We start from the raw sequence: 27,160 nt of genomic DNA, 5'->3' as shown, positions 1-27,160 counted from the left end.
CATTGACGAGGCATTCGGGGACTGTGCAGCACATCAGTTGGTTGATATATGTTGTGGCAGGTGACTGATTAGAATTCTATCTCTCCCTTTGATTAGATACCAGTCCCTTATAAACAGAAATCGCTGATTCTAAAACATCAAAACAACCTGATTGGACATGCTAGAGAAGCAAATTGCTGTGCCCAAAAAAATCCTGAAACATTGAATTCCCGATCTGAGCTATGCTACAATGAGTTGTTCTCCTCCCCCCACCCCAGAAGAATCCCCACAGATTGCTACTGGACATCTCAGCAGTTTCAGAGCAATATTGTCAAAGGTCTGGAAGCAGCTCATCCACCTGCCCAGCTGCAGATACTGCCTAGAGACCTAGCTGTAGTAGTATCATAGAATAGAATGGTTACAGCATGGAAGGCGGCCATTCGGCCCGTTCAGCATGTGCCGGCTCTCTGCAAGGGCACTTCAGCTAGTCCCACTCACCCGCCCTTTCCCCGTAGCCCTGCAAATTCTTTCCTTCAGGTACTTATCCAACTCCCCTTGAAAGCCCTGATAGGGTGGTGGAGGCAGACTCATTCAGGCAGTGCATTCCAGATCCTAACCACTCGCTGAGTAAAAAAGTTTTTCCTCATGTCGCCTTTGGTTCTTCTGCCAATCACCTTAAATCTGTATCCTTTGGTTCTCGACCCTTCTGCCAATGGGAACAGTTTCTCTCCATCTACTCTGTCCAGACCACTCATGATTTTGAGTACCTCCATCAAATCTCCTCTGTTCTAAGGAGAACAACCCCAGCTTCTCCAGTCTATCCACGTAACTGAAGTCCCTCATCCCTGGAATCATTCTCATAAATCTTTTCTGCACCTTCTCCAAAGCCTTCACATCCTTCCTAAAGTGCAGTGCCCAGAATTGGACAATACCCCAGTTGAGGCCGAACCAGTGTTTTATATAGGTTCATCATAATTTCCACACTTTTGTACTCTATACCTCTATTCATGAAGCCCAGGAACCCGTAAGCTTTTTTAACTGCTTTCTCAACCTGTCCTGCCACCTTCAACATAGAAACATAGAAGATAGGAACAGGAGTGGGCCCTTCGAGCCTGCTCCGCCATTCAACGAGATCATGGCTGATCATCCAAACCCTAGCACCCGGTCCCTACACCGACAGCCATCCCACCCAAGCCCTATCCCCGTAACCCCGCGTATTTAATCTCCCCTAACACTAAGGGCCAATTTTTATCATGGCCAATCAACCTAACCCGCACATCTCTGGACAACGATTTGTGCATATATCCCCCTAGGTCTCTCTGTCCATGCACCCCCTTTAGGATTGTACCCTTTAGATTATATTTTGTCTCTTCATTCTTTCTACCAAAATATATCACTTTGCACTTTTCTGCGTTAAATTTCATGTGCCATGTGTCCACCCATTCCACTAGCCTGTCTATGTCCTCTTGAAGTCTATCACTGTTACATAGGATATACGGCACAGAAACAGGCCATTCGGCCCAACCAGTCCATGCCGGCGTTTATGCTCCACACGAACCTCCTCCAGTCTTTCCTCATCTAACTATCAGCATAACCCTCTATTCCCTTCTCCCTCATATGCTTGTCTAGCCTCCCCTTAAATGCATCTATACTATTCGCTTCAACCACTCCCTGTGGTAGCGAGTTCCACATTCTCACCACGCTTTGGGTAAAGAAGTTTCTTCTGAATTACCTATTGGATTTCTTGATGACTATCTTATATTGATGGCCTCTAGTTTTGCTCTTCTCGACAAGTGGAAACATTCTCTCTGTATTCATTCTATCAAAACCTTTCATAATTTTAAAGACCTGTATTAGGTCACCCCCCGGCGCCCCCCCCCCCCCGCAAGAGAAAAGAGACCCAGCCTGTTCATCCTTTCCGGATATGTATACCCTCGCATTTCTGGGATCATCCTTGTAAATCTTCTCTGCACCCGCTCCAGTGCCTCCATATCCTTTTTATAATATGGCGACCAGAACTGTACGCAGTACTCTTAGCGTGGTCTAACCAAGGTTCATTACAGGTTTAGCATAACTTCCCTACTTTTTAACTATACTTCCAAGTTTTGTATCATCTGCAAATTTTGAAATTATGCCCTTTACACCCACGTCCAAGTCATTAATATAGATCAAGAAAAGCAGTGGTCCTAGAACAGACCCCTGGGGAACACCACCTTCCTCCAGTCCGAGAAACAACCATTCACCACTACTCTCTGTTTCCTGTCACTTAGCTAATTCCGTATCCATGCTGCCACTGTCCCTTTTATTCCATGGGCTTCAACTTTTCTGGCAAGCCTATTATGTGGCACTTTGTCGAACGCCTTTTGGAAATCCATGTACACCACGTCAACTGCATTGCCCTCATCAATCCTCTCTGTTACTTCATCAAAAAACTCGATTAAGTTGGTTGAACACGATTTGCCCTTAACAAATCTGTGCTGGTTTTCCTTAATTAATCCACACTTGTCCAAGTGACTGTTAATTTTGTCTCTGATTATTGTTTCTAAAAAGCTTCCCCACAACCAAGGTTAAACTGACTGGCCTGTAGTTGCTGGGTTTATCTTTACACTCGTTTTTGAACAAGGGTGTAACATTTGCAATTCTCCAGTCCTCTGGCACCACCCCCATATCTAAGGAGGATTGGAAGATCATGGCCAGTACCTCCGCGATTTCTTCCTTCATTTCCCTCAGCATCCTAGGATGCATCCCATCTGGTCCTGGTGACTTATCTACTTTAAGTACAGCCAGCCTTTCTAGTACCTCTGAGGATATAGAATGCAAAAATAGGGTAACAACTCGCTTCGCATGGCCAAGGACCCTGTCAATCTAAAATGGAGGATCCTGTTAGCCTAAAATGGTGGTGCAATGTCGACATCGCTGAGTCACTTGCATATTGTAAGAAATGATCATGTTAACTCGGGAAAAGCTAAACTGATCTGTGGCTGCTAATATGGCTGGCACCCACAACGTCACACCTTGCTGGTGGAAACAGTGTAGGGCGGAGTGCAGAGGATATACAGACAATAGGCGATCAGAAAACGCATTACCATACTGATTAGGTGATCGTGAAACCATTACCTGCATATTTTCTATATTATAAACCATTCAGTGAACTGTGACTTCTTGATTTCAAACTGCCAGGCCAGGAAATCACTTTAAACTGTGTACGTGCCTCGCTCGGGATTGGTGTAGAATGTACGATGTGTTAATGTCTTTTCAAAAGTAAAGTATAATAATGTGACCCACTGTATGAAAGATTGCTTGCTCTGGTGGAACCTGTCGAGACTCTGCTGGAGTCAGAACGGTGCTGTATCAGAGTAAGTCTCCCGGGACAACAGAATAAAACAACTGTTGAACTAAACCAGTATTCCGACTCTGTTTGTACTGAACCAGATTGAGGACCAAAAAATCCGTTTCAACACCTCCCCTATCAATTTTTATCCCATCCAGTATCTCCTCTACCTCCTCCTTCACTATGTCTATGGCAACATCCTCTTCCTTGGTGAAAACAGATGCAAAGTACTCATTTAGCACCTCAGCCATACTCTCTGCCTCCATGTGTAGGTCTCCTTTTTGGTCCCTAATCGGCCCCACCACTCCTCTTACTACCCGTTTACTATTTATATGCCTATAGAAGACCTTTGGATTACCTTTTATGTTGGCTGCCATTCTATTCTCATACATTCTCTTTGCCCCTCTTATTTACTTTTTCACTTCCCCTCTGAACTTTCTATATTTAGCCTGATTCTCGGATGTATTCGCGATCTGGCATAGGTTTCCAGAATATTAAATTATTGAAAACACAAGCAATTATCTGTATCGAAGCTATTATTGGATGAATTAATATTTTAAAACAGGAGGTAAATAAAATGTTGCCAGACAGTGTTAGGAAGGCAGACAGAATATTGAGAACTGCAGCATTAATGCATATGACCAAACCAGAACAGAGGACAAGTCTTATAACACTTTTCAATGATTGTACATAGAAACATATTGCAGTCTCACCAAATATAAACAGCAGCAAATTATATTGAACTGAAGGCATTTGATGCTGTTTGAGGACCGTTACAATAGAATACGGACTCTTAATTGACAGTAGGGCATGAGAAAGTCTTGCAGTTCTGAAGCAAAAAATACTTGAAAGCGCTTTGCATCTATTACAGCACAATGTTCTGAATGATGTGCCCCTCCTGGATCTCAAGGAAGTCTGCCTGCTACTGAACCAGAGTTTCCCTGCAGGCAGAACAGGAAGCTCACCACCTACATTGCAATGTTACACCGTATTACAGCCAACAGAGCAGCAGGTGGCTGAGATTGCAAAAGTACTGAAATTTGTCCCAATTTAAATCAATTATCAAGTTAATCAGAGCACCAATGTACTGAAAATGTATGTAAGAAACAACTCCCAGACTGTATATTCTGAAGGAGCTATTTATTTAAGCAGAAGAACTGCACGTCCCCAGACACACTGATCTAGTTATAAAAATGCATCAGCAAGCGAGTGCTATCTTGCCCACACCACAGAGAACATTTCTCAAATGTACCCATGTGAAAACCTATTTCAGTAAATATGTCCTGACCACCTTTAGCATTTGTCAGCAAAACAAAGTCAGACCAGACGTTCTTTCATTGGTTGGCCCATGTGACCTTTTTAAACAGCTTCAAATCCAACTGTAGCCTCAGCATGCTCATGAAATGACCACCAGGCAGCTGCACCCTTTCTCCAGCACGCCTCCAAGGCAGTCAGACACAATCATTCTGTTCATGCCCTGATGTTTTGCATACCTCTGGGCCTGCACACAGCAAGAATCTCAAACATGAAAACTTAATGAGTCAACAAATTGGGTAATGACTATGAAAGCATAAATATTGCAGACCTGTAACTCAGTCCCATCTTCAAAATTCAAAACAATAATTTAAGCAAAAATCAGCTGGAATCAATATATAGCTTAGTGACTCAATACATAATTTAAAGAAAAGAATTTAAAGCTGTCGCTGTTCAGAAAGAACAGATGTTCTTGGCGCTTCTGTTCAATTCAAAACATGTGGTGATACTATCAACAAAAACACCTTAATCCCAAAGGCAACTGAAAAAGTGCTTATTCCAGTTATTACCACACATGACACTTTTCAGGTCACACCCAACACTGGCTCATCACAGCCAGAATGTTATTCAGTGGACAGAGTGGTAAACCATGGCATGCTGAATTTATACAACATAGGTCCTAAAGCCATATCATGATTGTAGTTTCAGTATTCATATCTCTTACTTTTCCATTTCCGACTTGTACTTCCAATGCAAAGAAGCAATAAAAATACATCTTGCTCCATGTAACAAATACTTTATCGTCCTGATTACGTTCACTGGAAGAAAATCCTGTGGCAAGCAACGATAGTGCCTGATTGATACAAGTGTCCAACAAAAAAAAAGTACAAATACTGTTGCCCAAGACATTTTTTACATCTGCTTCACTCAGTCACAGCTTGTAATCCATGCTCCATTGCAAAACTCTGAATATACATAACATCAACACACGGGATATGATGGCGAAATTACTTTTCAACTCAGCAGTGTTCGATTAAAATGTAACCCTACATCTTTGACCAATTGCCACCATTAGCTCATTCCCACACTGATTTTCAGAGCACGAGGATGACATGCGAGCACTGGACCATGAATCAAACATTCTTAACTTCAGAACAGGGCAACATATCATTTTATTACAACAGTGCACTCAAATGAGCTAAAGTTGCAAACAGTGGGACAGACTTCTGCTCTTTAAAGAAAAGCAGTCTGATAGTAAATACGCTTTGAAATCAGGTGCAGTGCCAGCTCAGTCAGCACAATCATTTCCAAGCACAAACTACCTAGTCTGTGACTAGCCAGGGATGCAGAGTGACTGGTTAAGATTGTATGAACAAAAATACTTGAAATGTCATTTTTGGACAGACAGCTGATCATTTCTAAGGGAGGACTAAAAAAAAAGATTTAAAAAAACAAATCTGCAAGTCTGAAAAACTTGCTTGCCAGACATCCCCTGAAAGGAATATCTGCACTTACTGGAAATAGTTAGAAACATTTATACTACAACATAGGTCCTAAAGCCATATCATGATTGTAGTTTCAGTATTCATATTTGGCCCATCGTGCCTGTGTCGACTTTGAAAGAGCTATCCAATTAGTCCCACTCTTTCCCCATAGCCTGCACATTTTTCCTTTTCAAGTATATATCCAATTCCCTTTTTAAAGTTAGTATTGAAGCAACATCCACTATCCTTTCAGAAAGTGCATTCCAGATTGTAGCAACTCATTGCGTAAAAAAAGCTACTGGTTCTTTTGCCAATGATCAAATCTGTCTCCTCTGGTCACTGACCCTCCTGCCACTGAGCTGCTTATTAAGCCAGTGAGACCAAGAGCGCGGTGACGTCAAGATGTCACTGAATTGGTTGAAAATGGAGAGCAGGACAATTAAGTCATGGGGATCTACCCTCGTGTGTGGGGTCAAAATGTTGAGGCCTCAGTTTATAAAGCGAAGGATTAAGATTCAATAATAAACTTTCAAAAGGGAATACTTGGACGGGCGGCACATTTTGCAGGGCTGTGGGGTAAGGGAAGGGGGCTAATTGGATAGCTCTTGGCACAGGCACGATGGGCCAAATGGCCTCCTTCTGTGCGGCCTCATTCTCGAGGGGGAGGCGGATTGATACGTGATGTCATCACCCCCCCTGGAGCCACGCCCCCTGTGGCGCGCGGGCCCCATCACCCGTTCAATTCAACCAAGCTCGGCGGCTAACCTTCCGCCGCGGAAAAAAAAGAGCCCTGCCCGTCCCCATCTCCCCAGACACATTCACCCCCACCCGCCGCCGTGTTCCCCTCAAGTTATTGGAGATACTAGAGTGCGAGAATCACAAGGAGGTGAGTGGGTGGAGGGGGTTTGCCGGTCCGGCGCAGTTCCCCTCACCTTCTTCACGGTCCGTGGCGCTTCCATGACGGTGCCGTCCGCGTTGAAAGTGTCCCCGTTGTGTGCGGCCTCGATGCGCTTCATCGCCGACTTGGAGTCCTTCGGGGCGGCGAGCGGCGGCAGGTGATGCTGTTTGGCTTCTTCCGCCGAGGTTGTCGCCGTGGGCTCGCCGTCTTTTGTCTGAACACCGTTGCCCTCAGCGTTCACCTTCTCCGAGGCCGCCGCCGCCACCGCCTCCTTCAGTTGCACCTCGGCCATTTTTGCCGTGACCACCTGAAGCGACATGGTTTTTATGTGACTTCCTTCTCTCTCTCTCTCTCTCTCTAAATACACTCGTTTCTCCAGCTCTGCCTCTCTCCACACACTCGCCGCACCAGCACAACTCCCGCACTGCGCATGCCCCACCCCCTCCACATTCATGCCGCCCCCGCGCTGACGGGGCTTGTAGTTCTCCCTCTCGTGCAATTCCCGCTGTTTCTACAGGTGCGACCAGCCGGACAGACTACATTTCCCACAATGCGCTTCACCGGCTGCACACGCTCGTCGCAAAGGTTCTCGGTTATCGCTTTTCTCCTTCTCTATCCAAAGACACGAGTGCAGAAACTACACATCCCAAAATTCCCTTCGGCAGCACCTTTACGTCTGCGCATCGTGTTGCTTTGCACCTTGATGGGAATTGTAGTCTTTTCTATTACTTTCCACCCCCCCCTTCCTTTAGAATGCTGGACTCTATTTCCAAGTATATTTTGCCACTTGGTCAATGAGATGCTTTTATGGTTATCCAGGGTGGTGTGAGCGACCAGCAATCTGAGCCTGTATAGTGAGAGGCTGATGGAGGAGCTGCCTCTGTGTCTGATTTGAGAATAAGACTTGCAGCAGCCAATTTGCGCACAGCAAGCTCCCACAAACAACAATGTGATAAATGACCAGATAAAAACAGAAAATGCTGGAAATACTCAGCAGTTCAGGCAGCATCTGTGGAGAGAGACGTTTCAAGTTGACCTTTTGTCAGAACTGGAAAAAGTTGAGATATAACAGATTTTAAGTAAATGAAGGGAGGAAAGAACAAAAGGGATGGTCTGTGATAGGGTGGAAGGCAGGAATGATTAAATGACAAAAGGTATGGTAAAAGAAGATGGTAATGGGACAAGTAAAGAAACAAAAATGTGTCTAGAAGAGGTGTAAATGGGAATGGCAGAATCAACAGCTGCCATGTGGAAAAAATAGGGGCAGAGGCTATGGTCTGAAATTGTTGAACTTGATGTTGAGTCCAGAAGGCTGTAAAGTGCCTAATGACCAGATAATCTGTTTTTCTTAGTGGTGTTGATTGAGAGATAAATTTTGGCCAGGACTCCAGGGATAACTCCCCTGCTCTTCTTCGAAATAATGCCATAGGATCTTTCACATCCACCTGAGAGAATAGGCGGGACCTCAGTTTAAGGTCTCTTCCGAAAGATGGCACCTTCGACAGTGCAGCACCCCTCGGTACCGCACTGGAGTGTCAGCCTAGATTTTTGTGCTGAAGTCTCTGGAGTGGGACTTGAACCCACAACCTTCTGCCTCAGAGGCAAGGGTGCTATCAACTGAGCCACTGGTGACAAAATCAATGAAAGATAAAATCAATAAGCTTGTCAATGAGTCATGCTTTATGGTTCATCAGCACAGACTCGATGGGCCGAATGGCCTCCTTCGGTGCCATTATGACTCTATGACTTGAAATATAATGAGCTCCCAAGAGTAATTAGAAAGAACTTGCATTTATATAGAGCAATTCACAGTCTCAGGACCTCCAAAAGCACTTTGCAGCTGGTTAAGTACTTTTAAAGTGCACTCTGTTATAATGCAGATAGATGCGGCAGCCAATTTGCGCACTGCAAGGTCCCACAAACAGCAATGGAATAGATGACTAGATCATTTGTTTTTTATTGATGTTGGTTAAGGGATAAATATTGGACAGCATAACTCCCCTGCTCTTCTTCGAATGATGTTGTGGGATCTTTATGTCCAACTGAGAGGGCAGACAGAGCCTCGGTTTACCATTTCATACAAAAGATGGCACCTCCCATCGGTACTGCACTAGAGTGCCAACTTAGATTATGTGCTCAAGTCTCTGGAGTAGGGCTTAAATCCACAATCTTCTGACTCAAGTGAGAGTGCTGCCCACTGAGCCAAGGCTGACACTGCGCGGCTCACCTCGGCAAGGGATTCCGATGACGGTAATAAACCACTCGAGAGCAAAATTCGGGTGGTTTTGAACTGTCACCTGAAACCTAAGGCGAGATTACAGCCTTCAAACCACTCCCCTGTGTGCAGTGTGTTTTCTTTGTTACAATTGTCTCTGGCCCACACACATGACTTTCATCTCAGCAGCTTAGCCTTAGATACAAACAATGTGACACAGGATCTCCAGTTAGTGGGGAGGTGGGTTGACCTTTGTGGAGGAGAGCCTTTGTCAGAACACAGTGCTGTTGAGGTCCAATCCCCCTGGTGCTGGCCTGTTTATATTTATGTTATTTGTATATTCTTCTTTTAATGTCTCACTCCATTACCTCATTGAGTATCCCTTCGATTATCGAGCAGTTTTCTATTAAGCAAGTTGCAGATCTTTTATTACTCCCTCTCTGTTCATTGTCTCCCTCCCTTCCCTTTTTCTCCCAGTTTTTTTCCAACCTTATTAAAATGTCTGTTATAAAAACAGAAAATGCTGGAAATACTCAGCAGGTCAGTCAGCATCTGTGGAGAGTGAAACAGTCAACGTTTCAGAGGTCGATGACCCTTCGTCAGAACCGAAATGTCTGTTGCTGTTTTCAGTCTTCAGTTCAGATGAAGCATTACAGACTCAAAATGTCACAACATGTCCTTTCTCTTGCTGACTGACAATGTTGTGTACTTCCGGAAGTTTCTGTTTTTGCTGCATAATTGTTGCTAGTTTAAAACCCATGATGGCCAGTTTTGCACCCACAGAAAAACAGAATAGATAACTGCCTAAATTCATTTTACCGGAAAGAAAGAAAGAATCTGTAATTATATAGTCTTTCACAACCTCAGGACATCCCAAAGCGCTTCACACCCAATAAACTACTGTTGAACTGTAGTCACTGTTGTAATGTAGGAAACATGGCAGCCAAATTGCGCACAGCTGATACCAGACAGCTGTCAGAGAGAACTAACTTTTAGCTGTACTGTTTTCTTTTAGAAAATGGGGGCTAAAAATTCGGCTCCACAGCGCTACGAATGCCGATTTGTGACGAGGATGGTGTCCGCATCACGCGCGAACACTTCTGGTGCGGGCCGCGCCAGACACCATCTTGGTTAGGGCGGCGCCAGACACCATCTTGGTTAGGGCGGGCGCTAGGAGCGTGGGCCGGAAGTATGTTGAGTAGGCAGATTGTGATGTCAATCAGTGTGCAATGCTTGTTTGATACTAGCACTGCCATTTTCGTCCTCAACACTGGAGCTAACGCCCTGTCTTAATCTCGCACAGCTGAACATGCGTTTAGCAGCAGCAAGGAACCCCACCAGCACTACCTAAAGGGATCGGCAACCACTCTCAGGTTAGTTGCTGGTTAATTTCTACTGGCTCTGTGTAAGTTTGTGGAAGTGTTTGGAGCTTTCTAGAGTTGTTTAAAGTTGGTGAGGTGACATGGAGTGGCACTGCAAGTGGAGAAGGCCTTCGTTCTGACTTCAAAGGTTCTGGTCAGGCCATTTGCTCCCAGTCATGGGTGCTCTAGTTTTCACCCCCCTTGGCCTGCTGCATGACTGGAAGATGGAGCAGAGGCAACGAAGAAGAGGACAAGCTGCTCGCAGAGGGAGGAAGAGGAGGAAGGGCTCTCAGCAGGAGGCCTTACCCATCTAGGGTCTTCCGAGAGGAATTCTCTTGCCTCAGACTGAGCCAGGAGCAGTGTGTGAGGCGTCTGCGCTTTATGAAGAAGGTGCTCACAGAACTCTGCCACCTAAATCTCATCAGAAAAGTAAAAGCCCATGGGATCCAAGGGAAAGTGTCAAGTTGGATCCAAAATTGGCTCAGTGGCAGAAGCAAAGGGTAATGGTCGCCGGATGTCTTTGTGACTGGTAGACTCTTTCCAGTGGGGTTCCGCAGGGCTCAGTACTAGGTCCCTCGCTTTATGTGGTATATATCAATGATTTAGACTTCAATGTAGGGGCCATGATTAGGAAGTTTGCAGATTATACAAAAATTGGCTGTGTGGTTGATAGTGAGGAAGAAAGCTGTAGACTACAGGAAGATATCAATGGACTGGTCAGATGGGCAGAAAAGTGGCAAATGGAATTCAATCTGGAGAAGTGTGAGGTAATGCATTTGGGGAGGGCTAACAAGGCAAGAGAATACACAATAAATGGTAGGACACTGAGAAGTGTAGAGGAACAGAGGGACCCTGGCGTGCATGTCCACAGATCCCTGAAGGTAGCAGGACGGGTAGATAAGGTGGTTAGGAAGGCATACGGCATACTTTCTTTTATTAGCTGAGGCATAGAATCTAAGAACAGGGAGGTTATGCTTGAACTGTATAAAACAACAGTGAACGCAACCCCAATTCCCAATTCAACAATAGTCCCACACCTTACCTTCCCTCTGTTACTGACCATCACATCATCCTCTTGGCCACAATGCTGAAATAAAAGCCACCACAAAAGAAACATTCTAATCCAACTTTATACTGCAATCCATCCAATATTACATAACAAAGTCAACTATCACCCTAGTGCATTCCCTTAATGCCTGTCTTCAGTGTGCCTTTGCCTGTCCTAGTTCTCCTACGCAGTGCTACCACAGTGGCTGCAGCATGGCTGGTGGAAGGCTGCTGACTTTCAGTGGGGGAAAGCGCAGATGGCCTTGCAGGACGACCTCGAGCAGCTCTGTGCCTAGAAGGCCCGGCTTTGGACTGCACCACCTCGGCATAGGCGGCAGCAGTCTGGGCTGCCTGACTGGCAACATCAAGGGCACTGGCGAAGTGACAGTGGTGGGAGGACGAATGCTGTCAACCTGAGAGAGGAAAGCAGGTTCGTGCTCCATGGAGCCATGGCCACTCCCCTGGGGCGACGCCTCAGCAATCCTAGTAATCTGTTGGAGGACAGATTGCTGGACTGCTGAGACACTCCGCAAGCCCCTTTCCACATTGGTAAATGCAACCACGATGGCAGCAGGCTGAGCTTGCATGACAGAACTCTGTGCTTCCACTGCAGCCCTCCTTCTAGATGGTAGAGGTCGCAGGTTTGGGAGGTGCTGCCGAAGAAGCCTTGGCGAGTTGCTGCAGTGCATCTTGTAGATGGTACACACTGCAGCCACGGTACACTGGTGGTGGAGGGAGTGAATGTTTAAGGTGGCGGATGGGGTGCCAGTCAAGCGGGCTGCTTTGTCTTGGATGGTGTCGAGCTTCTTGAGTGTTGTTGGAGCTGCACTCATCCAGGCAAGTGGAGAGTATTCTGTTGTGTCTGTGTATAATAAGACACAGACTGCAGGAGAATGGTACAACAGGTGTTTACTCAACGTGGCTCACACTAGAACTGATCTGTACAGATTACTACTCAGTGCTATATACAGGTGTGGTCACTGCCGGTACTGCAGTATACATGAGCTGTAAAAGATAGTTTCCCCCCTTAAAGGTATATACATTACAATTCCTCCCCTTTTAGATTAACAGTACCATAACACTCATTTAACAATTAAATATCAAACTAATTACAATTAACACTTTTAACATGCAACATTAGCTGAAAATAGTCTATTTATATATTCAGTCTTTGGGGAGGCTTCCTGATCCTTTCTGGATAGTGCCTTTCCCGAGTGTCTTGCTCTTGGTGCAGAGGCGATTCTGGCCCCCTGTCGTCGGTTGGTTCATCAGCTTCCGATGCTACTGTTTCTGGGGTAGATGCGACCTGTACGTTGGGTTCATCACCAGGTACGTATGGGCGAGGCATGGGGTTGACTTGTTCCTGTGATTCTAGGATCTGGTCAGCATGGCGTCTCACGATGCTCTCCCCAACGTCCACTGTGTACATTAGTGGGCCCTGCCGTGTGCATATCGTTCCTGGCTGCCATTTTTCTGTTCGGTAGTCGCGGGCCAAGACTGGTTGCCCTACATTGAAGCTCCTTGTTGGCATCTCATGGATGTGCTGGAATTGCTTACTCTCAACATCTCTTCGTACGTTTGGTCTGAGCAAATCCAGGCGAGATCTTAACCTTCGGTTAAAGAACATCATGGCTGGGGCCTGGTTGGTGACTGCATGTGTCGCATTCCGGTAGGCAAATAGGAAATTGTCCACCTTGTGCTGCAGCGGAATGTTGTCATTGTACATAGCCTTTATTGCCTTCTTAAAGGTTTGTACGAACCTCTCAGCCAATCCATTTGTGGCTGGATGATACGGGGCGGATGTGTAATGCCTTACCCCATTCTTTTTCAAGAACCTCTGGAACTCTTCGGACACAAACTGTGGTCCGTTGTCGGAGCAAATCTGTTCTGGCAAGCCATTCCTGGCAAAAATGGTCCGTAGGACTGCAATAGTTTTCTCCGTGGTGGTGGAGGACATTTTGATGACCTCAGGCCATTTCGAGTGCACATCCACGGCTATTAAAAACATTGAGTCCATGAATGGACCAGCAAAATCAATATGCACCCGTTGCCATGGAGATGAGGGCCACTCCCATGGGTGTAGAGGGGCCTGTGGTGGTGCATTTTGGACTTTCTGGCATTCTGAGCAGCTCTTGGTCAGGTCCTCGATTTGTTTATCGATTCCCGGCCACCACACATAAGCCCTGGCTAGGCTTTTCATTTTTACCCCTCCCAGATGACCCTCATGAAGCTCATTGAGCACTCTATCCCTTAACTTGGGTGGAATTACCACTCGGGATCCAAACATCAAGGTCCCCCGGCACACTGACAGCTGTTCTCTCCTTGTCGAGAATGCTGGCAACAGTGAGTCGCCATGTGCTGGCCATCCCTTCACCGTCAAATCATATACCCGAGACAGTGTCGGGTCATTTCGGGTTTCCTTTTCGATACAAGCGTTAGTTACCGGTAGGTATTCAACTATAGTCGAATGGAATATTTCGACAGGATCCACTGCTGGTGCTTCCTCCGCAGTAGGCAGTGGCAGGCGTGATAGCCCATCAGCATTTCCATGCTGTTTCGTGCCCTTATATTCAATCTCATAGTGGTGCGCCCCTAGAAAAAGTGACCATCTTTGTAGTCGTTGCGCAGTCATCACCGGAACGCCCTTCTTCAGATTAAAAATGGAGACAAGAGGCTGGTGATCAGTCAGCAAGGTGAATTTCTGCCTGTGCAGATAGTGATTGAACTTTTTCACTCCCCACACTAGGCTGAGGGCCTCCCTGTCAATCTGGGCGTAGTTACGCTTGGCTGAGGTTAGTGATCGTGACGCAAAGGCTATTGGCCTCTTTGAGCCGTCCGAGAATTTGTGCGACAGCACTGCTCCAATGCCGTAGGGTGACGCATCACATGCCAACCGAATTGGTAATGCCGGGTTGTAATGGGCCAGTACCTCTTTCGATGTGATTAGTGTTTTACTCTCCTGGAAAGCTCGTCTACATTCGTCACTCCACTTCCATGGCACCCCAGTTTGCAGTAGGGTGTTCAGCGGGTGTAGTATTGTAGACAAATTTGGCAAGAACTTATGGTAGTAGTTTACCAGCCCGAGGAACGACCTCAGTTGTGACACATTTTCCGGTGCTGGAGCCTTGACTACTGCCTCAATCTTCTCTGGGGACTTATGTAACCTCTCTTTATCGATAACGTGGCCACAATACGAGATCTGTTTTCTAAAAAACTCGCATTTGGGGCGGTTAGCTCGGAGCCCATATTCCTGCAATCTAGTGAGCACCTGCTCCAGAGGTTGGCAAGGTGATCACTGTCATTTTCGCCCGTGACCAGGATGTCATCCAAATAACACTGGGTCCCTGGGATCCCTTGCAGGACTTGTTCCATTGTCCTCTGCCAAATAGCCGGAGCTGATGCTACCCCGAATACCAGCCAGTTGTATTGGTAGAGACCTTTATGGGTGTTGATTGTGAGGTATTTTTTTGATGCTTCTTCTACCTCCATTTGCAGATACGCCTGGGCCAGATCAATCTTAGTGAAGCGTTTCCCTCCAGATAGCGAGGCGAAAATATCTTCAATCCGCAGAAGTGGATATTGTACGGTGTGAAGGACCGGGTTCACTGTTACCTTAAAGTCCCCACAGATGCGAACCTTCCTTGGTTCCCCAGGCGTGCTGCTCAACGACTTTTTCATCACAGGGACGATGGGTGTAGCCCACTCGCTCCAGTCTACCTTGGACAGTACACCTGAACGTTCCAGACTCTCCAGCTCTGCTTCGACGACTGGGCGGATCGTATAAGGTACCGGTCTGGCCTTAAAAAATTTTGGGCTTGCGTTTTCTTCAATTTTACTCATCGCTGTCATGCCTTTTAGTGTTCCGAGTCCTTGCTGGAACACTTCTTTCGCGTCAGTTAGGATCTTTGACAGTCGCCCAGGTGTAACGTCGTCATCCTTTTCGTCAGCCACAGTCAGTGCCTGTATGGAATGCCAATCCAGTTGTATTTTCCGGATCCATTCACATCCCAGTAATGGTGGTCCTCCATCTTGCAATACATACAGGTCTAGGTTTGGTGTTTCCTTACCGTTATATATAACGGTCACCCTTATTTTTCCTTTGGGGTAGACTTTTTGCCCCGTGTACGTCTTCAAAATAATTTTTGTGTCTCTCAAGGGTATGTGTGAGAATAGCCACTCGTAGTCCCGTCGGTTTATGACTGTTAGGGCTGATCCTGTGTCCAATTCCATCTTTACCTGGACTCCTGCTATCTTGAGAGTGACCCAAATGGTTCGGTGATCCTCCGTTGTGATCACATTATGTAGTTTCAGACAACTCAGTTCCCTGCTTTCGGAGTCGTTATCACTCTTTTGTTCGTCTGAACTATCCTCTGTCACCTTATGTACCTTCTTGTACTTTTCTTTGGTAGGTTTCTTATTGCTGGTTTTCTTTCCCGACCTGCAGACTCGTGCTATGTGTCCTACTTTTCCACGCTGTCTGCACACTTTGTCTTTGAACCAGCAATCATTCTGGTCGTGTGTTGTTCTGCCGCAGCGATAGCACTTCTCTGTTCTATATGACATTTCGTTTGTGCCATATTCTTGCGGTCTCTGTTGTATCTTTGCAGCGCCCCGTGCTGCTGCTTCATATGATACCGCAATGCTGAAAGCCTTTTCCAGCGTAAGGTCCTTTTCAGATAAATTCCATTTCTGGGTTCCTTCACTTTGAAGCCCACACACAAACTTGTCCCTTAAGGTATCTGCCAGTCCCGCTCCAAACTGGCAGTGTTTCGATAGTTTGCGCAGTTCTGTTAAATAATCAGCATTGCTTTCATCCTTATGCTGGTTCCATTTGTGAAACTTGAATCTTTCTGCTATCAGCAGCGGTGTGGGGTTTAAATGTTCCTGTAGTATCGTTACTATGTCTTCAAAACTCTTTTCCATTGGCTTCGTTGGGGTTACTAGATTTTGTAATAAACCATACGTCTTTGCACCCATTAAATTTAACAACACCAACGCTTTCTTGTCATCTGGCACCTCATTTGCCTTGCAGTATACCTCTATTCGTTCGACATATGTAGTCCAATCTTCGACTTCATTGTCAAATGCGGTGATACTGCCACTCTTCGGCATTTTGGGTGTAGTTTAAAATGGCGTCTCCCGCGCTTTCCTTCCTCCCCCGCTGCTGCCAACGCCGCTCCCGGCGGTTCTCGTGGCAATGGCGGCGCCCTGTAGGTTTCGCGCGCTTCTCCTGCGCTGCTGCCAACGTCGCTCTCGGCGGTCCTCGTGGCAATGGCGGCGCCTCGCGGGTTTCTGCGCGTCTCTCTCTCCCTCTCTTCGACGCTGCTCGGCCCCTGAACACCGGCTGCGCCCTGTGCGCTCTGCCCTCTCTCTCTCTCCCCCGTCAACGCTGCTCGGCCCTTTGCTGTGCCGCTCGGTCGGGCTCTAGCCCGCTGCTGTCCGGGAAGGGTCTGCGCACTACCTGTTGCCAGCCCGTTTCGCTGGACCACCTCGACTGGAAAGCCAAGCCTGGCTCTCGACAGCCTCCCCCGCAATTCTCGAGTCTCTGCTGGATGACTGGGCGGTTGCCTGTGGTCGACGCCCGAGTCTCTGGTCTTGAACTCCAATCCACTGATCTCCAGGAACGAATCCCCGGGAGGTGATGCAGAGTTGCAGGTAGGTTCGAACTTGCCTTGTCGCCAATGTTGTGTCTGTGTATAATAAGACACAGACTGCAGGAGAACGGTACAACAGGTGTTTACTCAACGTGGCTCACACTAGAACTGATCTGTACAGATTACTACTCAGTGCTATATACAGGTGTGGTCACTGCCGGTACTGCAGTATACATGAGCTGTAAAAGATAGTTCCCCCCTTAAAGGTATATACATTACATATTCCATCACACTCCTGACTTGTGCCTTGTAGATGGTGGAAAGGCTTTGGGGAGTCAGGAAGTGAGACACTGGCCACAGAATACCCAGCCTCTGACCTGCTCTTGTTGCCACAGTATTTATGTGGCTGGTCCAGTTAAGTTTCTGGTCAATGGTGAGCCCCAGGATGTTGATGATGGGGGATTCGGCGATGGTAATGCCGTTGAATGTCACGAATGCTACCTGCCACTTATCAGCCCAAGCTTGAATGTCGTCCAGGTCCTGCTGCATGCGGGCATGGACTGCTTCATTATCTGAGGAGTGGCGAATGGCACTGAACACTGTGCAGTCATCAGCGAACATCCCCATTTTTGACCTTATAATGGAGGGAATGTTATTGATGAAGCAGCTGAAGATGGTTGGGCCTAGGGCACTGCCCTCAGGAACTCCTGCAGCAATGTCCTGGAGCTGTGATGATTGACCTCCAACCACCACAACCATCTTACTTTCTGCTAGGTATGACTCCAGCCAGTGGAGAGTTTTCCCCCGATTCCAATTGACTTCAGTTTTACTCGGGCTCCTTGATGCCAGACTCGGTCAAATGCTGCCTTGATGTCCAGGGCAGTCACTCTCACCTCACCTCTGGAATTCAGCTCTTTTGTCCATGTTTAGACCAAGGCTGTAATGAGGTCTGGAGCCGAGTGGTCCTGGCAGAACCCAAACTGGGCATCAGTGAGCAGGTTATTGGTGAGTAAGTGCTGCTTGACACCTTCCATCACTTTGCTGATGATTGAGAGTAGACTGATGGGGCGGTAATTGGCCGGATTGGATTTGTCCTGCTTTTTGTGGACAGGACATACCTGGGCAGTTTTCCACATTGTCGGATAGATGCCAGTGTTATAGCTGTACTGGAACAGCTTGGCTAGATGCGCGGTTAGTTCTGGAGCTCAAGTCTTCACGACAGCTGGGGTGTTGTCGGGGCCCATCGCCTTTGCTGTATCCAGTGCACTCAGCCATTTCTTGATATCACATGGAGTGAATCGAATTGGCTGAAGATTGACTTCTGTGGTAGTGGGGATCTCAGGAGGAGGCCGATGTGGATCATCCACTCGGCACTTCTGGCTGAAGATGGTTGCAAACGCTTCAGCTTTGTCTTTTGCACTCATGTGCTGGGCTCCACCATCATTGAGGATGTGGATATTCATGGAGCCTCCTCCTCTCGTTAGTTGTTTAATTGTCCACCACCCGTTAGTTGTTTAATGGCCCACCACCATTCACGACTGGATGTGGCAGGACTGCAGAGCTTTGATCTGATTCGTTGATTGTGGGATCGCTTAGCTCTGTCTATAGCATGCTGCTTCTGCTTTTTAGCATACGCATACATGTAGTCCTGTGTTGCAGCTTCCCCAGGCTGGCACCATATTTTTAGGTATGCCTGGTGCTGCTCCTGACATGCTCTTCTACACTCCTTATTGAACCAGGGTTGGTCCCCTGGCTTGATGGTAATGGTAGAGTGAGGGATATGCCGGGCCATGAGGTTATAGATTGTGGTGAAATACAATTCTGATGCTGCTGATGGCCCACAGTGCCTCATGGATGCCCAGTTTTGAGCTGTTAGATCTGTTCTGAATCTATCCCATTTAGCATGGTGGTAGTGCCACACAACACGACAGAGTGTCCTCAGTGTGAAGATGGGACTTCATCTCCATAATGACGGTGGTTACTGCTACCAATGCTGTTATGGACAGATGCATCTGCGATTGGTGAGGACCAGGTCAAGTAGATTTTTCCCTCGTGTTGGTTCTCTCACCACCTGTCGCAGGCCCAGACTGGCAGTTGTGTCCTTCAGGACTCGGCCAGCTCGATCAGTAGTGGTGCTATCGAGCCACTCTTGGAGATGGACATTGAAGTCCCCCACCCAGAGTACATTCTGTGCTCTTGCTACTCTCAGTGCTTCTTCGAAGTGGTGTTCAACATGGAGGAGTACTGATTCATCAGCTGAGGGAGGGCGGTAGGTGGCAATCAGCAGGAGGTTTCCTTGCCCATGCTTGACCTGAAGCCATGAGACTTCATTGGGTCCGGAGTCAATGTTGAGGACATACCCAGGGATGGTGATGGAGGAGTTTGGGACATCGGCTGAGAGGTATGATTCTGTGAGTATGACTATGTCAGGCTGTTGCTTGACTAGTCTGTGAGTCAGCTCTCCCAATTTTGCCACAAATTCCCAGATGTTGGTGAGGAGGACTTTGCAGGGTCGACTGGGCTGTGTTTGCTGTTGTCCTGTCCGTAGCTGGTGTATGGTGGAACAGACTCGAGGGGCTGAATGGCCTACTCCTGCTCCTATCTTCTATGTTTCTATGGTGTCGAGGTCGAGGTCGATGCCGGGTGGTCCGTCTGGTTTTATTCTTATTGTTTTTCGTAGATGGTTTTTTACAACTGAGTGGCTTACAGAGGGCAGTTCAGAGTCAACCAGGTTGCTGTGGGTCTGGAGTCACATATAGGCCAGACCAGGTAAGGACGGCAGATTTCCTTCCCTAAAGGTCATTAGTGAACCAGATGGGTTTTTACAACAATCCGATAGTTTCATGGTCACCAGTACCGATACTAGCTTTTTATTCCAGATTTATTTAATCAACTTAATTTAAATTCCCCAGCTGCTGTGGTGGGAGTTGAACTCACTTCTCTGGATCATTAGTCCAGGCCTCTGGATTACTAGTCCAGTGACATATCCACTATGCTACCGTTCCCGTTTTGTTCTCTTTCTCCTTCCCTGAAGACAATAATTGTTGCCAGGAGACATTCCACGGGCACCAGCAAACCAAGTTACTGTCCTTCATGTGTGAGCACAGTGAAGGTCATGAGGGGCATCACAGCCCCAGCATCATGCACACTTCCAGCGGGAATCATTGCAGCGTGAGATCTGATCGTAGGCCAGACCATTAAGCAGCAGAAGTACAGATGTGATAAACGTGTGTTGTAGATTGATTCCTGGGATGAGAGGGTTGCCCTATGAGGAGAGATTGAGTAGATTGGGCCTAAATTCTCTGGAGTTTAGAAGAATGAGAGCTGATCTCATTGAAACATATAAAATTCTTAGAGGGATTGACAGGGTAGATACTGAGAGGCTGTTTCCCCTAGCTGGAGAGTCTAGAACTAAGGGGCATAATCTCAGGATTTAGAACTGAGATGAGGAGAAATTTCTTCACTCAGGGATGTGAATTTTTGGAATTCTCTACCCCAGAGGGCTGTAGCTGCTGAGTCGTTGAGTATATTTGTAATAAATGTGGGTAGAACCAATGAAGGACAGAGACACAATGAGTTGCTAGTCAAGGTGCTTGTTCACTAGGCCAGAGTGAACTGAGCATGCTCATACTAAACCATGTGACAAACAATGTGATAATACATTGCACTGCTTTCCCCTTCAAAAAAAATGTACATATTCCCCTCTCAAATACAACAAAACTATGGTCCCACCTTTCCCAGCATTACATGTACCACATAACAAAAACTCCTGGCTTTTTTTTCTTTTAAATGAACTATAAAGCCTACAAATGAACTACAAATCCAGTTTAATAACAGGTTTGCAGAGCCTTCTTGATCTCCTTACAAAAGGTTTTGGCGTTGAACCAATTTTCAGGCTGTTTTGTTTTGGTTCTGAACTCAAAGATGATCCTGTTTTTATCTCAGACTTGTTTGAACATACAACCTTGCTCACAAGTCAATTCAGTACGACGATTATGGAATGGTTTCAACTCTGTGTCCAGACACTGATCAGTCCATCCATTCAAGGTGTTTTCAGACACTCTTTTCAGTCCTGTGTCCTTTTGAGTCTCATCTGCAATCTCGGTTGCATTCATGGGAAAGTTTTTGTCAACTGCACCTAGCGTGAAAATCTCACCTTCACTCCCAACTCAAGTCTTCATGTGGCAACCTGGACAAGGCATCTGCGATTGCGTTTTGCTTTGAAGTGCGATATTCAATCGTGTTAGTCATATTGTGACGACAACACTGCCCAACGTTGCATTCTTGATGCGGCCATTGCAGGGATGGCAGATTTGGGCCCCAACATTGCTAAGAGCTGTTTGTGGTCGGTTATCAGGGTAAACTTTCTGCTGATCAGGAACTATTGGAATTTCTTGATTCCAAACACTATGGTGAGTGCTTCCTTTTCAATTTGCGCTTCGTTTCTTTTGCTCTTGGTGAGGGTTTGCGATGCAAACACGATTGGTTTCTCTTGGCCGTCATCCATTACGTGGCTTATGACGGCTCCCACGCTATAGCTAGAAGCATCACATGCTAACTTAAGCTCACGCTTTGTGTCGTAGTGCACAAGTAGAGCATCGCTAGAGAGACTTCTCTTACAAGTGTCATAAGCTTCCTGTTGCACTTTTGTCCATTTCCACTGGACATCTTTCTTGAGGAGCTTATGCAATGCAGCTAATGGTTGCTAACTCAGATAAGAAACGTGCGTAGTACTGGACCATTCCAAGGAAAGATCTTAACACAGACACGTTCTGTGGCTTTGGAGCATTGATGACAGCATCAACCTTTTCCTTCACTGGTTGCAAGCCATTTGCATCAACTTTCAGACCTCGGTACACAACCTCGGGCTGCTCAAGAGCACATTTGCTCCTTTTCAATTTGACATTGTGGGAATTCAACCTTTGAAGCACTTCTAGATTTTCTTCCTCGCTGCTTGTTGCGATCAGCACATCGTCTTGATTGCATAAGCAATTTGGAATTCCTTGCAAAATCTCATCCATCGTAGCCTGGAAGATTTTGGGGGAGGACTTTACACCATACGGCAGCTTGGTGTATGAGTACAGTCCCTTGTGTGTGTTGATGGTGAGATATTGTTGACTATCAACATTCAGCTGAGCGTAAGCATGCGACAGGTCAAGCTTGGAGAAAACCTTTGACCCAGAGAGTGCTGCATACAAATCTTGTGATGTAGGTAACAGATACTGCTCATTGTCAACTGCTTGGTTATAGTAACTTTGTAGTCACCGCACAAGCATACAGCTTTGTCTGCTTTGGGCACTACCACAGTCAGGGTAGCCCATTCATTTTTGTCCGTTTTTACTAGCACTCCATTCTCTCTCTCTCTTTCTTTAGCTCTCCCTCCACCTGACTTTTCAATGCCTAGGGGACCAGCCTTGCCTTACAACAGAAAGGCTTCGTGTTGGACTTGATGCAGATACGCGCGTCATACCCAGTGATGCCCTCATAACTGTCTGTGAAAATGCTTTCGTACTTCAGCATTGTGTCGAGTCACTTCTTTGGAGCACCTACACTGAAGATGTTTTTCCAGTCTAGTTTTAACTTTCTCAACCAGTCTTTGCCCATGAGGGTTGGCCTGTTGTTGTAGCTCACTACAATAATGGGCAGCCTTACTGACTGGCCATTGTGCTGAAATGTACATTCCATTTGTCCACATGTCTCTAGGATTTCTCCAGAGTAGGTTTTTAACTCTACGGTATTCTTTGTAAGTGGTACTTGATTAAACTTACTCTCATATGTGTCCTTATTCATGATGGAGCATTCCGCCGCCGTATCGATACACATATCCAATATATTGCTCATTGATCAAAAATTTTGTACAGAAGTCTTTCTCACGACTGCTAGCATTGCTACTGGTGGCATAGATACTGTGGATGCCTAGTTCTTCAACATCAGGTGTGTTCACTTCAATATTGTGAATTCCTCCCTTTTGTTGTCGCTGCTTTGCATTGCCATTAAAATGGTTCTTACTTCCTGCTTTAGGTCTAGCTCTGCAAGCTGTTGAAATACGGCCTTGCTTCTGGCAGTGAAAACACTTCGCATTTCTGTATTGGCAGGACTGTGGTGAGTGATCTCCATTGCAGCAATAACAATTCACTGAACTGCTCTCACTGACATGCTTTTGACTTGGTCTCACAACGTTAGGTTTGGTGGTGGCTTTGTGACTGTAGACCTCAGCTGCACTAGTCACTTGAGTTGGACGGAGCTCCCTCGCATTCTAAGATGCCATCTCCATAGATAGGGCAATTTTGCATGCTATGTCAAACGTTAGGTTTGGAGTGTTCAGTAACGTGGACTGTGTGCGCTCATCCACCAGTCCACACACAAACTTATCTCGCAACGCACGATCCAACAACGTGCCGAAGCTACAATACAAAGACAGGTTAAGAGCTGCAATGTACTCACTGATGGTTTCACTTTGTTTTTGGTTTCTGATACCAAACTTATAGCTCTCTGCTATTTCTAATGGCTTTGGGTCGAAATGGTCCTCGAGTTTCTCAACAATGTCTTCAAACGACACATCCTTCGCTTTCCCTGGTGCGAGTAGGTTTGTTAATGTTCCATAGACATCTGGCCTGATCTCCGTTAGAAAAATTGCTGTTTTACATTCATAAATTACTTTATTTTGAGCTTGAACATTCTCATCTGCACCTTCGGTCTCAATAATGTTATTGGCCTTAAAAAACATCTTCATCCGTTGAATGTAAGAACTGAATGGTTCGCGAGCTCGATCATACATGCCGAGGCTTCCGATGAATCCTGTAGGCACGGCCATGATTGTCCCGATCTCGTCGAACAGTGACTCAGCACGCTACCGGTGTACCTGTGAGAATCAACTCCGCTGTTGCTGTGTATATACACACACTAAGGCGAAGCACAGATGATTCTGCATCAGCATTAACAGTAAAACATCGCAAAAATTCAGTTTAGGTGTCACAAATTCACCATAAACTTTTCCACGTGAAGGTTGAACACTGTGTCCTTCCATGATCCCTAAAAATGGCTTTGAAATCCCATCCTCGTCACCAAAAATGTAATATATGTGGGTAGAACAAATGAAGGACAGAGACACGATGAGTTGCTAGTCAAGGTGCTTGTTTACTAGGCCAGAGCGAACTGAGCATGCTCATACTAAACCTTGTGACAAACCATGTGATAATACATTACACTAGTCAAGGCTGAGATCGATAGATTTAAGAACATAAGAAATAGGAGCAGGAGTAGGCCATACGGCCCCTCGGGCCTGCTCCGCCATTCAATAGGATCATGGCTGATCTGAACCTAGACTCCGTCCACTTCCCTGCTCTCTCCCTGTAACCCCTAATTCCCTTATCTGCTAGGAAAATGTCTATCTCCATTTTAAATTTATTTAATGTTGCAGCTTCCACAGCTCTCTGGAGTAGCAAATTCCATAGATTTACTACCTTCTGAGTGAAGAAGTTTCTCCTCATCTCAGTTTTGGTACTTAAGGAAGTGGCCCTAGAAATAGTAGATGCATTGCTGATCATCTTCCAAAATTCGCTGGAATCTGGAACTGTACCCATGGATTGGAGGGTAGCTAATGTTACCCCACTATTCAAAAAAGGGTGGTAGAGAGAAAGCGGGGAATTACAGACCGGTAAGCCTGACATCGGTAGTGGGGAAAATGCTAGAGTCCATTATAAAGGATGTAATAGCTGAGCACTTGGAAACAGTGACAGGATCGGACAAAGTCAACATGGATTTACAAAAAGTAAATCGTGCTTGACTAATCTACTGGAATTTTTTGAGGATGTAACTGGGAAAATAGATAAGGGAGAACCAGTAGATGTGGTGTATTTGGACTTTCAAAAGGCTTTCGATAAGGTCCCACATAAGAGATTAGCGTGTAAAGTTAAGGCACATGGGATTGGGGGCAAGGTATTGACTTGGATAGAGAACTGGTTGGCGGACAGAAAGCAGAGAGTAGGAATTAACGGGTCTTTTTCTGAGTGGCAGGCAGTGACTAGTGGGGTACCGCAGGGATCGGTCCTTGGACCTCAGCTATTCACAATATACATTAATGATCTAGATAAGGGAACTAGATGTAATATCTCCAAGTTTGCAGATGACACAAAGCTAGGTGGGCGTGTGTGCTGCGAGGAGGATACCGAGAAACTCCAGGATGATTTGGACAGGTTGGGTGATTGGGCAGAAGCGTGGCAGATGCAATATAACGTGGATAAATGCGAGGTTATCCACTTTGGTGTCAAAAACAGAAAGGCAGACTATTATCTGAATGGCAATAGATTGGGAGAAGGGGAAGTGCAACGAGACCTGGGTGTCCTTGTGCACCAGTCGCTGAAGGTAAGCATGCAGGTGCAGCAGGCGGTTAAGAAGGCAAATGGTATGTTGGCCTTCATAGCAAAAGGGTTTGAGTACAGGAGCAAGGATGTCCTGCTGCAGTTGTACAGGGCCTTGGTGAGACCACACCTTGAGGACTGTGTGCAGTTTTGGTCACCTTATCTGAGGAAGGATGTTCTTGCCATGGAAGGAGTTCAGCGAAGATTCACAAGGCTGATCCCTGGGATGGCAGGAATGACGTATGAGGAGAGATTGGGTCGATTGGGGTTATACTCGCTGGAGTTTAGAAGAATGAGAGGGGATCTCATCAAAACTTATAAAATTCTGACAGGTCTGGACAAACTAGATGCAGGTAGAATGTTCCCGATGGTCGGAGAGTCCAGAACCAGGGGTCATAGTCTAAGGATAAGGGGTAAGCCATTTAGGACAGAGATGAGGAAGAATTTCTTCACCCAGAGCGTGGTGAATCTGTGGAATTCTCTACCACAGAAGGCGATTGAGGCCAAGTCTTTAAATATATTCAAGAAGGAGTTAGATATATTTCTTAGAGCTAAAGGTATCAAGAGATATGGGGAGAAGGCAGGTACGGGGTACTGAGTTTGGACGATCAGCCATGATCTCATCGAATGGCGGAGCAGGCTCGAGGGGCCGAATGGCCTACTCCTGCTCCTATCTTCTATGTTTCTATGAAAGGGCAGCCCCTTATTCTAAGATTATGCCCCCTAGTTCTAATCTCACCCATCAGTGGAAACATCCTCACCGCATCCACCCAATCAAGCCCCCTCACAATCTTACATGTTTTGATAAGATTGCCTCTCATTCTTCTGAACTCCAATGAGTAGAGTCCCAACCTACTCAACCTTTCCTCATAAGTCAACCCCCTCATCTCTGGAATCAACCGAGTGAACCTTCTCTGAACCGCCTCGAGAGCAAGTATATCTTTTCTTAAATATGGAAACCAAAACTGCACGCAGTATTCCAGGTGTGGCCTCACCAATACCCTGTATAACTGCAGCAAGACTTCCCTGTTTTTATACTCCATCCCCCTTGCAATAAAAGCCAAGATTCCATTGGCCTTCCTGATCACCTGCTGCACCTGCATACTAACTTTTTGTGTTTCATGCACCAGGACCCCCAGATCCCTTTGTACTGTAGCACTTTGTGGACTTCAACGGAATCAAGGGATGTGGGGATCGGGCGGGAAAGTGGAGTTGAGATCGAAGATCAGCCATGATCTTATTGAATGGCGGAACAGACTCGAGGGGCCGTATGGCCTACTCCTGCTCCTATTTCTTATGTTTCTTATGTAAATGGGGCTCCCACCAAAACTACAGCAGCCGATCGGGAGAGCTCCGGAGGAAATTCCCGGCGGGCATATTTTCTGACAGAAGAGGGAGTCATCAGTGTGCGGTCTAATTCACCAGTTGATATTATCTCTACTGAAGTCAACACCTCTAATACCACATACTGTGGATGCTGGAAATCTCAATTAAAAACAGAAAATGCTGGAAACACTCAGCAGGTCAGGCAGCATCCGTGGAAAGAAAAATAGAGTTAATCTTAGCCTTTAATACCTTGCCTTATGCTTCTTTTGTGAGCCAGGTTTTTATCCGCATCAGCAAGTCACCTCTGAAGC

General features: G+C 46.3%; 1 protein-coding gene across 8 annotated transcripts in view; it reads right to left on the bottom strand.

Moving 5' to 3' along the window:
* Window positions 1-7,385, bottom strand: part of LOC147105836 (S-adenosylhomocysteine hydrolase-like protein 2) — a 95,911-nt gene extending 88,526 nt beyond the window's left edge. For all 8 annotated transcript variants that reach the window (XR_015081600.1, XM_086010614.1, XM_086010616.1 and 5 more), the window contains exon 1: window positions 6,981-7,385. Coding sequence is in view for 7 of the 8 variants with exons in the window: in XM_086010614.1 (XP_085866740.1) it covers window positions 6,981-7,265 (285 nt within the window). In the remaining variant the exon portion in view is untranslated. The remainder of the gene's footprint in view (window positions 1-6,980) is intronic.
* Window positions 7,386-27,160: the final 19,775 nt, after the last annotated feature.

This window comes from Somniosus microcephalus, chromosome 17, assembly GCF_052327205.1.
Source record: "Somniosus microcephalus isolate GS21.2 chromosome 17, FLI_Smic_1.0, whole genome shotgun sequence".
NCBI classification, from domain to species: Eukaryota; Metazoa; Chordata; class Chondrichthyes; order Squaliformes; family Somniosidae; genus Somniosus; species Somniosus microcephalus.
The sequence above is the reverse complement of the archived record's forward strand: the minus strand, read 5'-3'. Positions and strand labels throughout refer to the sequence as shown.